General features: G+C 29.3%; 1 protein-coding gene and 3 long non-coding RNA genes across 6 annotated transcripts in view; 3 read left to right on the top strand and 1 right to left on the bottom strand.

Moving 5' to 3' along the window:
- LOC109599248 (uncharacterized) overlaps positions 1-17,411 on the bottom strand; it is a 115,795-nt gene that overhangs the window by 12,431 nt on the left and 85,953 nt on the right. For all 3 annotated transcript variants that reach the window (XM_049960978.1, XM_049960980.1, XM_049960979.1), the window contains 3 exons: positions 15,307-15,518; positions 12,206-12,297; positions 1,772-1,967 (listed from right to left, as the gene is read on the bottom strand). In XM_049960978.1, coding sequence (XP_049816935.1) covers positions 1,772-1,967; positions 12,206-12,297; positions 15,307-15,518 — 500 coding nt within the window. The remainder of the gene's footprint in view (positions 1-1,771; positions 1,968-12,205; positions 12,298-15,306; positions 15,519-17,411) is intronic.
- LOC126264159 (uncharacterized) lies at positions 2,647-3,190 on the top strand. The gene is made up of 2 exons (XR_007546946.1): positions 2,647-2,956; positions 3,038-3,190. It is a non-coding gene; the product is annotated as an uncharacterized LOC126264159 (long non-coding RNA).
- Positions 7,240-7,816, top strand: LOC126264158 (uncharacterized). The gene is made up of 2 exons (XR_007546945.1): positions 7,240-7,596; positions 7,661-7,816. It is a non-coding gene; the product is annotated as an uncharacterized LOC126264158 (long non-coding RNA).
- On the top strand, positions 8,657-9,269 carry LOC126264161 (uncharacterized). Its single transcript, XR_007546948.1, has 2 exons — positions 8,657-8,714; positions 8,764-9,269. It is a non-coding gene; the product is annotated as an uncharacterized LOC126264161 (long non-coding RNA).

The raw sequence follows: 17,411 nt of genomic DNA, 5'->3' as shown, positions 1-17,411 counted from the left end.
ATTAGCAAATTATAATTACAACCAATATTTGTTGAGAAATTCTCAATTAATTATTCACCATATTATTTTAGTTTACTGAATTATTCATGGAACGATATTCAATTATTTGATTATAAATCGAGGAGGAGGTTTCCGGAATGCTTTTTTTTTCAAACCTATGTTGTAAAAGCTCTTACGGAATGTCAGTATACGACCCCCTTCACCATAAATTTCCTCGAGAAAATTAATATCAAATTATCATAAATTTTAGACACGACCGGAGAACTCACCACTTCTTTTAATGCAATAAATTCAAGAGCTCAGTTGCATCGTATAAATTACAAACTTTCATTAATCATTAGCGCATGTTTGTTTTTTATATCCTCGTTATGAAACTACTTGAATTTAATTGCCGTTCTCATAATTGAAAAACCGCAAAATATTAGTTTTGGTTTGGTATGCTTTCAAATAACATGAAATGAAAATATAACCACATATATTGTGTTTGTGACCACAACGTTCGCCATATTTTATTAACATAAAATATAAGTGGCTATTAATTGTTGATCCACTAACATTTATACGCATGATGTAAGTTCTCATGATGTGAACATAAATTTTAAACGAATTTACAACGTTATTAACAGTTTGAATTTCGCATTGCATAAAGGGGATTTAATTTAATTACGTGCAGGGATTTTTATCATGGCAATATTTACGATTAATCTACACGTGTCGCATTCAATATTGACACGGCAGCCGCGTTTCGGAGTTGCGCATCCACCAATATTAAAACAGATCGCCCCACATTATCGAAAAAAATACCTTCAAGCAAAATGAAATTGAAATGTTCGTGAGAAAAATGTGTTTTATCCGTCGCTGAGCCAGGAACTGATACAGCCGAAAACATATAAATTGTTTAGTAATGTTCCGGATAAGACGGAAGTGGAACGGCTCGAGCTAACCGCCCCTTAAATCTGTTCACCCCAAGTCGAGCGTCGCATATTCGGTCATTCACCTTTACACTTTATGCAGTTGCCACTAGACAAACATAGGCGCAATGGGGCGGCCTCCAACGCCATAATTGAATCACGAAATAAAGGAATCCGCCTCAAAAATCCAATCGATACGTTAATAAAGCTACGGGTTTCCGATCCCGCCGCCCCCGGAAATCGGAGGTCAATGGACATAATGGCGGATGTTCAGACAAATGCATTAGCAAGGATAATAAAATAGATCAGGCATAAATAAGACTTTGTTGTCTAATAAACGATTACTATCGGCATATTGCCGCACAAATATGAGATCAACCATTAATGATTCATGCAGATTTAATGGTGGTGTCGTAAATTTTATGCCTTATTAATGGCTTTTATAGTCACCTGTCGTCTAATATGAGCGTGCACATGTAAAATAATAACATCAATAAATGCGATCAAATACAAAATACAATTCCTTCATTTTAATTAGCAAAATGAAAAAAACAGTAATTGAATCAATTAGCATCTCCTGCTCAGAGATTTAATAAAACGGAGACTTTGAACTGACACTTGTTATTCAACGTAACTTTTTATTGGAGTTAACGAACAAATTAAAATTGAGTTTCCAGAACCAGGTCACGGCAACAAGGTTTTTAACCTGATGTCTAGAAGAATAAATAAATAATGAAGTAAATAATTAAAAGTACGGGCACTCTTATTACTATTAATAATCCCCACTTCCAATTTGTTAGGCAAATGAAAAAAATCAAGTTTAAATTGCAAATATTTTGAGTATTAGTTATTCAGCTTACCTTCAGTGGTAACCACCCTCGACCGGACCAAATCTGCTTTGTTAGCGACCAGGATTACAGCTTTTGTGCCTATGGTGTCTAAGGTCCATAATGTCTGAAGGATCTTTTCTGCGCATTGCAGACTTGCTCTGTCTGCACTTGAGTACACTACGCAGTAAGCATGAGGGTCACTGTATTTGCTGATGCAACTGTCCGGCTGGAAAAGAGAGACAAATATAAAATCTTGGTGACATTGTAGACAGTCAACAAAAAACACTGATTAAAATAAACACGTCGTATCCACGGTGATCTTTAAATCAAGACACATCTGATTGCAACTGTGGTAGTATAAAATGGAGAAAGAAAATAATATAGACGAAAACACTGGCCATCCAAAAACTGTAAAATGGCAAATTTGGAAGCTAAAGAAAGCTGTTGAGAACGTTAGGGCGCTAAAGCAACTCCAAGCTGAATCCAGAGGCACTCCGAAAAATGACGTGGATTTAAAGAAAAAGTAACATGTAAAATACATAAATTCATATTTTATTTTATTATTAGTTATTTAGATAAAGGCTTATATAGATTTAAATAAAGATTTAAAATTATGTGAGTTATTGTTTCTTTTTAAATTGTTGACTTAAAGTTTGGGTTTGTTTGGGTTATAGTCCTGATTTCAACGAACACCTTCATACAACTGATGAACTAGAAAACAAGATTCAATCACTTCTCGCTTGCTGATTTCAAGCACCCGAGCCAATAATCATATTGTGAAATTAGGAAAAGAGAAAATCTATTTCTTTCTATTATTGATACTTCTATGAACATTTTGCAAAATAGAAGGCCTTTTTAAACAACATAATATTTCCATGGTAAACTAATACAAATAACATACGAAATCAGTTTACGGTTCTCATTGCAGTTCAGAACTCGCTCCCGCAAACATGGGCTGTATTCAGAAAAGGGCTAAAAAAGTGAGAATTTTTAATCGCAATGATATAATACTTGCTGCTTTATTAGAGCAAGCTATAGCCTTGCAGCAGCAAGTAGACAGACTCCAAATCACATTGGATAAGTATCTGAAGTTGAGACTTCGAATGAAGAAAAAGGCGATGCGAAGGAGGAGGCAAAACTCGAATAACTTCAATTAATGGTGACCGTTAATAAGTTGTTCAGTTTTTCTTAATTTAGTTCCATTTAAACATTGAGGTAAGTTCATTTACTTTTAAATCATTATGTACTTTTATATTAAATCTTAGTAGTGATATATATAATATATTTCAATTTCAGATTTGAAAACAAAATTATTTCTATCCTCCACAGTTTGGCAAAGTTACTACAATAAGAGGATGAAAACTCAATTTTTGGTAATTAATTTAAAAAATTATATTGTAATGTAACTTTTCTTTTATAATTAATAAAGGGATTTAATTTCTGGATCTACATTTGTATTTTTATTAATTCTATCAAAGTATGGTATAGAATCATTATCCTGGATAATCAAAGGTAAAGCATACATTGAAGAATAATTGAGAAAACTTTAAATTACTTCAATGTTATTCTGAGACTTTAAATTAAGTAAGTAGATAAGTGCATATTAATATTATTCATCATTATGCTTTTTTAATATGTTAGAAATAAAGTTTTTTTTTATGCTGTGAATTATAATAAATGATTTAATGTTTCACAACTGATACAAAGGTATATTTACTATGATCTTAGATTGTTTTCAACATTTAATGTTTAAAACAATATTTTAATTGGTAACTACAAAGTAGTCTGGGCATTATCATATTACTTTAATAACAAATTACGACGTAGTCTGTTTTCAAACGTTCATCTCCTTGGTGAAATCGTAATAAGTCAAAACTAATTTCATCTGTGCATCGAAAATGGCTAAAAACGTGGCAAGTGATCCCGAAAAGCAGGCCATCATTGAGATGTTAGAGCAAACTATGGTTTTAAAGAAGCATGTTGAAGAGATGCAGGCTAAAGTAAAAAAGATTATGGAGCAGTTGATCAAACAAGCCAACAACCAGAAGAAACCGATGACCCCTAAATAATACATTTACATGTAATAAAATGATTGTTCTGAGTATTCTAATGTTTCAGTAATAAAGTTTTTGAAATAAATTGGGGTTTTTAACTAAACTAACGTATTTATAATTTATTTTTGTCACTAATGTCAAAGTCTTGTAAAAAATCAATGCTTGACATAATGGAAAATTAAATATAATACACGCAAATTAAACATTAAACTTTGGCAGTGAATTTTTAATAATGAATAATTCATTTCCAGATTTGGTACTAATAGTATTATTACTACTATCCAATTTACGCTCGTCCTTCAATTTACAATTAAAAAATATATTAAATGTCTCATCTACAATTTAACAATATTGTTTAGCAAATAATCCATCAGACCACAGGTATATTTATCTTGAATAACATGTTTTATTATTTAAAATAACATTCTAACTAGAAACAAAGTAGTCTGTGAATTGACATTTCACTTAAACAACAAATTACGAAATAATCTGCTTTCAAACGTCTCCTTGGTGAAATTGTAACAAGTCTAAAACTGATTTCATTTGTGCATACAAAATGGCTAAAAAAGTGGCTAATGATCCTCAAAAGCAAACCATCATTGATATGTTAGAGCAAACTACGGTTTTAATGAAGCAAGTCGAGCAGATGCAGGCTAAAGTAAGAAAGATTATGGAGCAGATGATCAAACAAGCCAACAACCAGAAGAAACCGATGACCCCTAAATAATACACATAACTTAATGATTGTTCTGATTGTTTCCTAAATAAATTCTTAAATAAATTTGAGTTTTTAATTAAATATGTATTTATAATTTATTTTTGACGTTAATGTCAAAGCCTTGGCATAATAATAATCTTAAATTAGTTAGAAACATAATAATATTGTATAATTTAATGTAATATAGGTAATTAAACATTTCCATTAACATTAAATCGTGGTCGTGAATTTTTAATATATAAATATATTTAATTTTGGAATTTATAAATTAGTTGTTCCAATAAAGGGATGAAAGCGCATCTTTAGATGCCTCAACAAATAATAAGACGTAATAAATTAATTTGAAATTTTCATTTGTACTTTTGTTTTTTTTTTTTAAAAAAAAGCAATTTTAAATTACACTCCTTCTCGTAATTGCTTGCTACGTGGGTAGAGCATAGAAAAGATATTCAATTCAATAGTGCACACTAATAATATTGAAAAGGTCTTTGCTGCTTTATTAGAGTACGTTATAGCCTTGCGGCGACAATTTTTGATGCTTCCAGCTACAGTGAGAACATATCTAATTTTGAAAGGTCTGTTGAAGGATCAAGGAAATTTTATATTAATAAAAATATTTGTACTTTTTTAAGTTATTTTAATGTCTGCTTAAGTAAGTAGAGAATATAAATATTTTTAGTTCATTGTGTCTTGTTAATATGTCGCAAATTACAAAATTATTTTTACACACCAGGGTTCATGATGAATAACAAAATGGATATCAAGAAAATATTTCATAACTTAAATTATATTGAATATTCTCGTATATCAAGTAATATTTGTTGTATTTTTAAGACATTATTCTTTATTACAAAAACGATTGTTGTCATATTATCTGTCATCTTCTTCCATCTAGTGTACAATATTATCAAAATACAATATTATTTACAGTTTAGCAAATGATCCAAAAGACCACGTATATTTACCGTAAACTTTGATTATTCTAAATATTTATTATTCGAAATAATATTATAACTAGACATTATTAAGTGGTCTGTGAATTGATATACTACTTTGGAACGTTACCGTAGTCACATAACACAAACAAATTAAGAAGTAATTTGTTTTTAAACGTTTATCTCCTTGGTGAAATTCATAACAAGTCAAAACTGATTTCATCTGTGCACACAAAATGGCTGAAAACGAGGCAAGTGATCCTGAAGACACATCCCTCGCTGAGATATTAGAGCTAACCAAAGAGCTGAATAAGCGTATCCAGGAGTTCCGTGCTCAAGTAAAAAAGGCTATGGAGCAGATGATGAAACAACTCAAGAACAAGAAGAAACCAACTACCTACTACCCCTAAATAAGAAATTTACGTATACTATATAACACTATGATTGTTATGATTATTCTAAGGTTTCTTCAATAAATTTTTTGAATAAATTTGTGTCTTTAATTTCATATGTATAATATAATTTATGTTTAACACTAGTGCTAAAGTCTGGAAAAAATCAATATTTGGCATGATGTAAAATTACTTTTCAAGGCTTCTAGTTACAATGGAAATTAATCCAATTTTAAAAGGTCTGTTGAAGGATTATGAAAATTAGAATTAAGTAATTAGGTATTTGTATTTTTGTAAGTTATTCTGAATAGATGTTTAAGTTATGTAAGTAGATCCATATAAATATTTTTAATACACATGTCACAAATTATAAAGTTAATTTTTTCAGAGTTCATGGTAAGGTATAAAATGCATATAAATAAAATACATATTCAAAGTAATAATCTAACTAGATATTATAACGTGGCTGTGAATTGATATAGTACTTCCGAACGATGTTACCGTAGCGTCATAACACAAACAAATTACGAAGTCATTTGTTTTTATATGTTTATTTTATTTGATCTCCTTAGTGAAATCATAAGTCAAAACTGATTTCATCTGTACACACAGAATGGCTAAGAACGAGGCAAGTGATCCCGAAGACAAATCCCTAGCTGAGATATTAGAACTAACCGCTGAGTTAAATAAGCGTATCCAGGAGTTCCATGATCAATTAAAAAAGGCTATGGAGCAGATGATGAATCTATGCAAGAACAAGAAGAAACCGACTACCCCTAAATAATAAATTTACTTATATTATATAACACTATGATTGTTATGATTATTGTAAGGTTTCTTCAATAAATTTTCCAAATAAATTTGTGTTTTTAATTTAATATGTATATATAATTTGTGCTAAGATTTGAACATAAAAATCATACGTATTGATATAAGATTATACTTTTGTGTTTTGTTATTTTTTGAATCATATTGTTAATTTTGATCCACTTGTGGTACACTGGAAAAATTAAAAGAAAAATACTATAAATGTGCATCGAGAAGTTGAAAGCCTGCGAAAAAGGGGGCAGATACATCTAAAATGTTGATTGAAGAAAAAGGAGGAAGATAAAAGACTTAATTGAATAATTCAATGTCTGTCAATGTCTATCCATTTTTGTTATATATTTTACTAACTACTCAGATATCAAATGTTCATGAGGTTTTACTTGTATTTCTTTCGGAGATCTTATAGTTGAATTGTTTTAGTATTGAAGTTCGATATATTATATATATTGGCAATTAACAAAATGGATAATAGATGTATTGTTAAATAATTTAATATATCTTACGTACACTCAAAACTCAAATGCATTATAAATTTAGTTATTGTTTTTTTTTTTTAATGTTGATTTTTTATTTAAGTTGGTACCTTAGTAAAGTTTTAAAAACTAGGAGGCATTTAAAACAATGAAATTATTACCTTAGCAATAACACACAAACAAACAAGTCAGATTATACTTCTCACACTTCGTTACTGCATCAGTCATGGGCTGTTCGCAGAAAAGAGAAGTGCCTATCCCAACTGCTACAAATGATGAAGGTATTAATCCTACGATGGAGTTTTTTTGGGCCTTGCGTCGCCTTATTTTTAGACTTGAAGCAAAAATAAGGACATACCTAATGCTCAAACTTGTGTTAGTTCAGAAGTTGAATGCATACAAAGAAGATCACTGAACTCATTCAGTGCTAGTTCATGTTTACGGATCATATAGAGGTAAGTCCACATTTTTTATATACTCCCTATTTTCGACGAGTGTATTCAAACACTTGAACTTCAGTTTCAGATTTCGAAATTATAAAGTTGCACACCGTAGTTTGTTTAGTGATAAAATGAATTTCAAGAAAATAGTTCAACATGCAGAAAATCAAATGAAGAAATGTATTGTTAATTGCTTTAATCTTTTTAATTAATAAAGAAACTTTTTTGATCCGTATTTGTGTCTTAATTATTTGTGTTTTTATTATATTTTAATATAATATATTTTTAATATTTTAATTTAGTAAGAAATTTCAATACTGTGGTAAGTATATAGATGTAGTATATAGAGTTCTGGGCTGGGTCTACAAAAGACCTAGACTTGTACAGAATTGGGACGCTGCAAGCGAGGTCGAGATTTGTTAAAGTGTCGATTGAAGAAAAAGGTATAAAGAAGTAAACTAATCCAAAATTGATCGGTATTAAGTTATTTGAAGTATTTCAAATTTAGTATATGATAGTTTCATATATAATCTACCTAAAAACTACGAAGTAGTCTATGAATTGACATACTACCTTAACAACAACAGATTAGGGGTAGTTTTTTTTTTTTGAAATGTTAATCTCCTTGCTTAAATCGTCATAAGTCAAAACTGATATCATTTGTGTACACAAAATGGATAATAACGAGTCGCCGGTTGATGAACAGAAGCAAGCCATCAACGAGATAATACAGCAACTTATGGCTTTAAAGGAACAAGCGCAGGTCAACGAAAGAAATATTTTGAAGATAATGACGCTGATAACCATACAGAACTGCAAAGACGAGGAGGAACCGTCGACTTCAACTGAACCAACGCAATGATTGTTTGATTGTTGTAATGTTTCCTCAATAAAATTTTTGAATAAATTTGAACCTTTAAATAAATTTGTTTATAATTATTTAAAATTGAATGTAATGAATGAATGAAAAATCGAGCTTTTATTTATATTTTTTTCTCATGTAGATTACAGAGGTAAGTTCGTAAAATTTTAATTTATTTTGTATGTCTGTATTTCCTTATGTTTAAATATTGAATGTTAATTATAAAATTGTCTCCTACAATCCAGTTTCTGTAAGATTATCAAATAAAAAGGTAATTTCTTGTATTTTAAAATTTTTAATGTTAATAAATTTGTTTATAGTTGGCACTCAGAAGAACTTTTAAAACATTGCAGTGTTACCGTAGCTACATAACACAAAGAAACAAATTATTCGTAATTTGTTTTAAAATGTTGATCTCCTTGGTGATATAACAAGTGAAATATTTCGTAATTTGTTTCCAAAAGTTGATCTCCTTGGTGATATCATAACAAGTGAAATACTTCATAATTTGATTTCAAAAGTTGATCTCCTTGATGCAATCATAATAAGTCAAATTTGATTTAATCTGTGCACGAAAAATGGCTAAAAAGGAGAAGATGTATCCGTACACACAAACTATCGACGAGATGATAGAGACAGCTAAGGCTTTACAGAAGCATATCGAAGAGGTGAAGGCTAAAGCAAAGCAGATTTTGAAGCAGGTCGAACAAATAAACTGCAGCAAGGAGAAACCGACGACCCCTAAATAAAACATTTACATATACCTAATAAAGACAATGATTGTTCTTACTGTTCTAAGGTTTTCTCAATAAATTTATAAAATAAATTGAGTCTTTTTTTATATATTAATTATTTTATTGACACTATTATTAGTGCTCAATGTTATATAAAATTGATTCTTATACGTTGTATAATATAATGTAATAGGCATATTAAAAAAGTGTCATGAAGTGGTAAGTAGGGTTTAAAAATAGAGCTTTTATTTATATTTTCTCGTGTAGATCACATAAAGGTATGTTCGGAAGATTTTAATTAATTTTGTATACATTATGTTTAAATATTGAATGTCAATTATAAAATTATTTCCTACAGATCAGTTTTTGTGAGGTTACTCAAATAAAAAGGTACATATGAAACTTAAGGTAAGATAATCAAATAGAGAAATGATCATATTTGATAATTTATTGTATATTAAAATTAGTTTAATATTAATAAGTTTTTGTATCTTTAGTTGGCCCTGGGAGGAACTTTTAAAACATTGCAGTGTTGCCATAGCTACGTAACAAATAAACAAATTATTCGTAATTTGTTTTAAAATGTTGATCTCCTTGGTGATATCATAACAAGTGAAATACTTCGTAATTTGTTTTCAACAGTTGATCTCCTTGGTGATATAATAACAAGTGAAATACTTCGTAATTTGATTTCAAAAGTTGATCTTGATGCAATCATAACAAGTCAAATTTGATTTAATCTGTGCACGAAAAATGGCTAAAAAGGAGAAGAAGGTTCCGAACATACAAACTATCGACGAGATGATAGAGACAGCTAAGGCTTTACAGAAGCATATCGAAGAGGTGATGGCTAAAGCAAAGCAGGTTTTGAAGCAGGTCGAACAAATAAACTGGTGCAAGGAGAAACCGACGACCCCTAAATAAAACATTTACATATACCTAATAAAGACAATGATTGTTCTTACTGTTCTAAGGTTTCCTCAATAAATTTATAAAATAAATTGAGTCTTTTTATAAATATTAATTATTTTGTTGACACTATTATTAGTGCTCAATGTTATATAAAATTGATTCTTATACGTTGTATAATATAATGTAATAGGCATATTAAAAAAGTGTCATGAAGTGGTAAGTAGGGTTTAAAAATAGAGCTTTTATTTATATTTTCTCGTGTAGATCACATAAAGGTAAGTTCGGAAAATTTTAATTCATTTTGTATACATTATCTTTAAATATTGAATGTCAATTATAAAATTATTTCCTACAGATCAGTTTTTGTGAGGCTACTCAAATAAAAAGGTACATCTGAAACTTAAGGTCAGATAATCAAATGGAGAAATAATCATATTTAATAATTCATTGTATATTAAAATTAGTTTAATATTAATAAGTTTTTGTATCCTTAGTTGGCCCTGGGAGGAACTTTTAAAACATTGCAGTGTTGCCATAGCTACGTAGCACAAATAAACAAATTATTCGTAATTTGTTTTAAAATGTTGATCTCCTTGGTGATATCATAACAAGTGAAATACTTCGTAATTTGTTTTCAACAGTTGATCTCCTTGGTGATATCATAAGTGAAATACTTCGTAATTTGATTTCAAGAGTTGATCTTCTTGATGCAATCATAACAAGTCAAATTTGATTTAATCTGTGCACGAAAAATGGCTAAAAAGGAGAAGATGTATCCGTACACACAAACTATCGACGAGATGATAGAGACAGCTAAGGCTTTACAGAAGCATATCGAAGAGGTGAAGGCTAAAGCAAAGCAGATTTTGAAGCAGGTCGAACAAATAAACTGCAGCAAGGAGAAACCGACGACCCCTAAATAAAACATTTACATATACCTAATAAAGACAATGATTGTTCTTACTGTTCTAAGGTTTTCTCAATAAATTTATAAAATAAATTGAGTCTTTTTTTATATATTAATTATTTTATTGACACTATTATTAGTGCTCAATGTTATATAAAATTGATTCTTATACGTTGTATAATATAATGTAATAGGCATATTAAAAAAGTGTCATGAAGTGGTAAGTAGGGTTTAAAAATAGAGCTTTTATTTATATTTTCTCGTGTAGATCACATAAAGGTAAGTTCGGAAGATTTTAATTAATTTTGTATACATTATGTTTAAATATTGAATGTCAATTATAAAATTATTTCCTACAGATCAGTTTTTGTGAAGTTACTCAAATAAAAAGGTACATATGAAACTTAAGGTAAGATAATCAAATGGAGAAGTGGTCATATTTGAGAATTTATTGTATATTAAAATTAGTTTAATATTAATAAGTTTTTGTATCCTTAGTTGGCCCTGGGAGGAACTTTTAAAACATTGCAGTGTTGCCATAGCTACGTAGCACAAATAAACAAATTATTCGTAATTTGTTTTAAAATGTTGATCTCCTTGGTGATATCATAACAAGTGAAATACTTCGTAATTTGTTTTCAAAAGTTGAACTCCTTGGTGAAATCATAACAAGTCAAATCTGATTTCATCTGTGCACCAAAATGGCAAAAAAAGAGCAGATTGATCCGTTCACTCAAGCTATCAACGAGATGATAGAGAAAGCTAAGGCTTTGCAGGAGGATATCGAGGAGGCGAAGGCTAAGGCAAAGCAGATTTTGAAGCGGATGGACCAAATAATCTGCAGCATCGAGAAACCGACGGCACCTAAGTAAAACATTTACATATACCTAATAAACAGAATGACTGTTCTGACTGTTCTAAGGTTTCCTCAATAAATTTATGAAATAAATTTGAGTCTTTGATTGAATGTTAATTATTTTGTTGACACTATTATTGGTGTTCAATATTATTTAAATATGATCCTTTCACTTTGTGGAATATAATATAGTATAGGCAAAAGAACGAGGCAAAAACATCACAGTTATTGTCACGTTTAAAAATAAGGTAAGCAAATAAAAATGTTACGCCTTCAAATAAGGCAGTTGTACTTTTTGTGTTGTGTCGTTTTTGACCCATATTATGGTTTATATATCTTAACTAAGGACTTACGGAAAGGTCTGCCGTGGCAAAGTCAATAAATGTGAGTTCAGATTCCTCGCCGGCTAGTAATACTGATACGGATTTTTCTCCACTCTCGTCGTCTGAAACAGTCAGAAAAACAGAAATGTATTATGTTATATTAGGTCATGCATCCAAGATATATTCCTACATTGATACTTTTACAGTCGGTCAGAAGGTTACAGAAATATTATACTGAATTATTTTATCTTGATTTGGTGTTGTACACCCATAATATTAATAATGCAGATTTCAGTATTATTATTATTATTATTACAAAATAAATATGAACAAATGTACGTAAAGATTAAATTTGTAAATAGAAAAACTAAAGAAATCGCCAAAAATTTTGGATAACGTTCGAGTGTTTTCGCTAATATTTATTAGATACGTGTCGATTGTGCCATTGTGATTGAATAATATCGAAAAATGATTTATTTACTTTTCCTTTTTGGATTATTCCATTTGGCCGTTTTGTAACCCCATTTATTTTATCACGATCTAGTTGAGATTCAATAAACCAATACAAAGAAGGACATTTCATTCAAGTGTGCGTCGCTACAGAAATTTGCTCGGTTCGGATTTTTTCGTTCTTTTATTCTTTGATCTGTTATTAGTCCTAATAGATTTTTCACATATATCTGCGTCATTCAGCAAATCTTTAGTCTTTGATATATGTGTTAAATAACGACATTTCCATTATGTGAAATTTATAATAATAATAACAATAATAATAATGATAACACACACATATAATTTGTATTTATATGTAACGCTTGCATGACACCATTGTATACCTGTATGCATAAGTTCACTGCAGTTTTATTGATCCACACTAACACTAATTACATTAAAAATTCAAAATGTGTGAAAAGCAAAATAAAAAATTTAATTTAATTTCAGTAGCATGCAGCCATTAACAGGTTAATCGTGAATGGCTTCTATTCTATTGGAACTGATGGTACAGCACAATAGTTTGCTTATTCAAAGACTTTATTATTAAGTTTTCTATAAAATATTACCCACACTTCATCATACAGATTCACCATTAAATTACAAGCACATAATCAAATTGTCTACCAGCGCGGTAATAAATAACTGTCTTGCTATAATGTGGAGTTATTGCGTATAAAGATGTTGTGGTAAGGAACAAAATCTGACTGAAAAAAATTAATATAATTTACAATATTGACTATTATTTAGATTTTTTAAGTTGTTATATTAAGTACAATCCATTTCTATTCACTTAAATTAACTTAAAACTAACCATGCTTTATCTTTTCTTAAAAATTAAAACTAATTTTTATTACCGATTATTCAGCAGCAATTTATTAAAAAAAGTTGTGAATATTCATACATTTTTAATGAAATTTTCCGATATGAAAACTTTAATTAATTTTAAAACGGCACAATGCATTATTCAAAACGTTTGAGGGTTGAAAACATTATTAAAAAGTTATTTTCTACCCATTTAATTTAGAAAATTTCAATTTTATTGACAAGGATTTATTCTAGTTCGTCGAGTAAATATCCTTTTTTAAATCAATTTTCTTCATAATATCAATATCTCGTTTATACAGCTGATTCAAATTATAATTAAAATAAATAGAATGTTGCAGTATCAATTTAATAATGGAATTTATTATTACTGGAGCTAATTTCAAGGGCTAACGAATTAAATCATTAATACATGAATTTTATATGAAATTACATAATTTTGTTAATCACACGTCAATTACATTGCGATGTAATTTAGTTCGTTGCAGAATTAAAAAAAAAAATCAGCTGCGAAGTAAACGAATGAAGTGAGGCAAAAATATTGACATATAACTGGCATCAGCCAGCTAATCAATTTGGTAAAATTTTCGATAAATTCATTAAAACACCAATAAATACAATTTCTATTAATTAAAATAAATTCGATACGAAGCTGTTTATTAATAAATGACACATTTCTAATCTAATTAGTTTCAAATGGAGTTTTAGATTGAGGGATTTGAAAGATCTGATGAAGCATAGGCCAGTATTTAATCTATTTAAATTGAGTCGTGTTCAATGGGATATTTACTAAAATCCCCTGACGCTCTACCAACGACGCAAAATTCTCCATTTGAACATCCAAATCGGTTTTTGCTTAAAATTTGCATTCATTAAATCGTAATAAAGTCCCGATAAAAGTGATCTCCATAAAAATGTTTGGATAACAGGAAGTCTTACAAATGAGATGATTGTAGTTGGAGGCAGTTAGGCGTGCCTCCAATATAAATATGTTATGTACACACTTTGTCTGTCTAGTCCAAAAATAAACTATGTAATAAAATTCCAAGGCCCGAATCGTAATATTGATTGGCCATATATCATATTAAAGTCACATGGATAACAAGCCTTTATTACCCATAACATTTTTCATCACCCAGTTATTATGTGGACCAGCCATAAATCGAATGAAATAAATATTTCTGTAACTGCCCATAATAATAACACGAACTCTACAAAAAAAAATAATACAGTTTTGTGAAATGTGTGCGTCGCGATAACAATTTTGCGTAAAAATATTAGTTAATAATTTGGACATATTTGTGTGCAGCGAGCAAACCTTTCGGATAATGAAATATGACCGGGTGATAAAAATAGGATCATTAATTTTCTGATAAAATAGTCACGCTAATGATCAGTCTTCAGTTCTTTTGGCGCAAAGTAAATAGATTGTGAAAGACACCGTCATTTTCTGTGCATAAAGAAACTCACTCCCCAGTACACGTGAAAAGTGCGTGGGTCGTTGGCGAACTGAAACAATTTATTTTCATTAAGGTCCCTTATTCCGTGCCTGATTGTAAAATAGGTTCGCAAAATTAATAAAATGACTTTTTAGTCTTTATATTTATTTACTCCGCAAATTCCGTTGGTTTATTATTCGTGGTTTATTAAAATTTATGGCCGGAGATTGTAAGCCTTCTACGAGAAATATGGGTCTGGCAAAACCGACTGTGACACCCGTTCAAAGATATATGCACACACAAACTGAAATTTATATTATGTTATATTGATCTCCCCTAATAGGTAATATTTGAAATTTAGCCCGTTTCGCTTACCGATACTTGTGTCGTACGCGTGCAGATACTCAGAAGTCATGAATTGGGACACCAGCGACGACTTTCCGACGGCCGGACCGCCGAGCATCAGAACTTTGTAGGGGATTGGTCCCGGAGCGCTTGTGGAAGATTCTCGGGACGAGGCCAGACTGCAGGATGCGGATGTCCGGGCGGATCCAGCCGCCGACACTGCTCCAGGCAATTGCTCCGTACTGGAAATAAATGGATTGATGTTATGTTATGATAATGCTTTTTATTGTACAGTTCTGTAACAATATATCGTTGTACCTGTTTATTTAGCGGTCGGTTTCATGTGTATTTTATCAGTTTTAATCAATGGTTCTTTTTAATTTGAAGAAATTTGACACAGTGGTGGTATTAAAATATTGTATAAAATAAATTGTGGAGCAAAACATTATGTAGAATATTCTGGTGTTTTATTATTTAATATTTCATTACTGGGAAAACAGACTTCGGCCATAATTCTTTCTTTTAATCTCTGTAATTTTAACAGGGATATGTTCTAAGAACGTTATTAAATTTTGTAAGCTGAAGATAATTTTCTTTTATCCTTTTGACGTCGTTGATATTAAATTTAATATATTTAGTTTTACTAGTTTTTAGAATAATGTTATGTTAGTTATGAAATATATGAAATTGTATATTTTAAAAATATGTTATAAGACATAATGTACAATATGCTCTAGAACTTTTTTTATTTATTATCGATACTTTTGTGCAAACTTTAAAGTGCCATACAATATTTGTAAATTCACAAAACTAACATTAAAAGTATTTTATTGCTTTTTTGATGGTTTATTAAAATTTAGAAATACAGTTTAACTGCCATAACTTGAACCATGATTTACCAGAAAAAAATCGAGATATCAAAACTTTGTATTAGCTAATAAACTGTAAAGTAAGTGTGAACTAGGTTATTAAATGGTAGAGGTTTACTACATCCGAAAAACTATTCATGACCCTAAGAAATTAAACGTGGTAATATTTTTTAAAATTCTAAGATGGCTGCTAGTTGATTATTTGTCTTGAGAACATTTTCTATATTTTTTAAGTTGCCTTAAAATAAAGTAGTGGTAAATCTTAAACATTGAAGAAGATAAAGTCTTTAATCTAATTTGGTACTAAATTTAGGTAAGTTTAGTTTGTGCGAAAATACTCAATTTTTTTCAAGCAACTTATAAATTACCATAATAAAAAAATTGTATAAATAAATTTTATTTTAAAATTCAATATAAAGTAGTTTTCTGGAAAGTATTATTTAAAGAATAATTTGAAAACGTTGTGTGGTAATAAGGAAGTCAAAATTTGTATTTCAAAGTTGAGCTTTTTCTTTCAGATATTTTCCACTAATTAATTACCTTCTAAGAATATATAAAATGCTGAATTGATTTTATAAATGAAATGAAAACCCGTAAATTTTATTTTAATCTAAATTTATTTAATGTCGACGTCATAAAAATTAATTTTTTGTTGAATATATACATTTTTATCTAAATCCGTTAATTAATTAGTTTTCAAGAGTTGCGTATAAAATATTAGAAATGGTTTAATAATTAAATTATTATCAGAACAAAGCGATTAATATTATAATACATTATTTTTAAACAGTAATTCTCACAGCTAAAAGAAAAACATGCTCTAAAAATAAGGGATTTTTTCATAGAACATGCTTAACTATTAAAATTAACTTAATTAATAAATTATGACTTGTCAAGTTATTGAATAAATTACAAAATAAATATTTTCTGCCATTTCAGTCATATCTCAGAAACTAGTAATTAAATAGAGGAAAAAATATTATTAATAAAAGTGGTACTGAAGAAAAATTAAAATAAAATCAAATTTTCTTTTCAATCTGCGAATTAAAGATGCATTTAAGACATTCCATTATTTATCTTGAGAACATCTTTAACAGGTTAAACAGGAATTTGACAAAATTTGCATCAGAAAATAGTTTTATTTGATCTATCTTCTATACTTACACTTTTTTTACATCAACCATTAGATATGCTAATATGGTCATTCTACAATGACAGATTTTGTGGGATTAATTTTTTTATTGTCTTTCAACTCACTTTTAAAAA

This window comes from Aethina tumida, chromosome 1 (assembly GCF_024364675.1).
Source record: "Aethina tumida isolate Nest 87 chromosome 1, icAetTumi1.1, whole genome shotgun sequence".
NCBI classification, from domain to species: domain Eukaryota; kingdom Metazoa; phylum Arthropoda; class Insecta; order Coleoptera; family Nitidulidae; genus Aethina; species Aethina tumida.
This window is presented reverse-complemented; position numbering and strand designations above follow the sequence as displayed.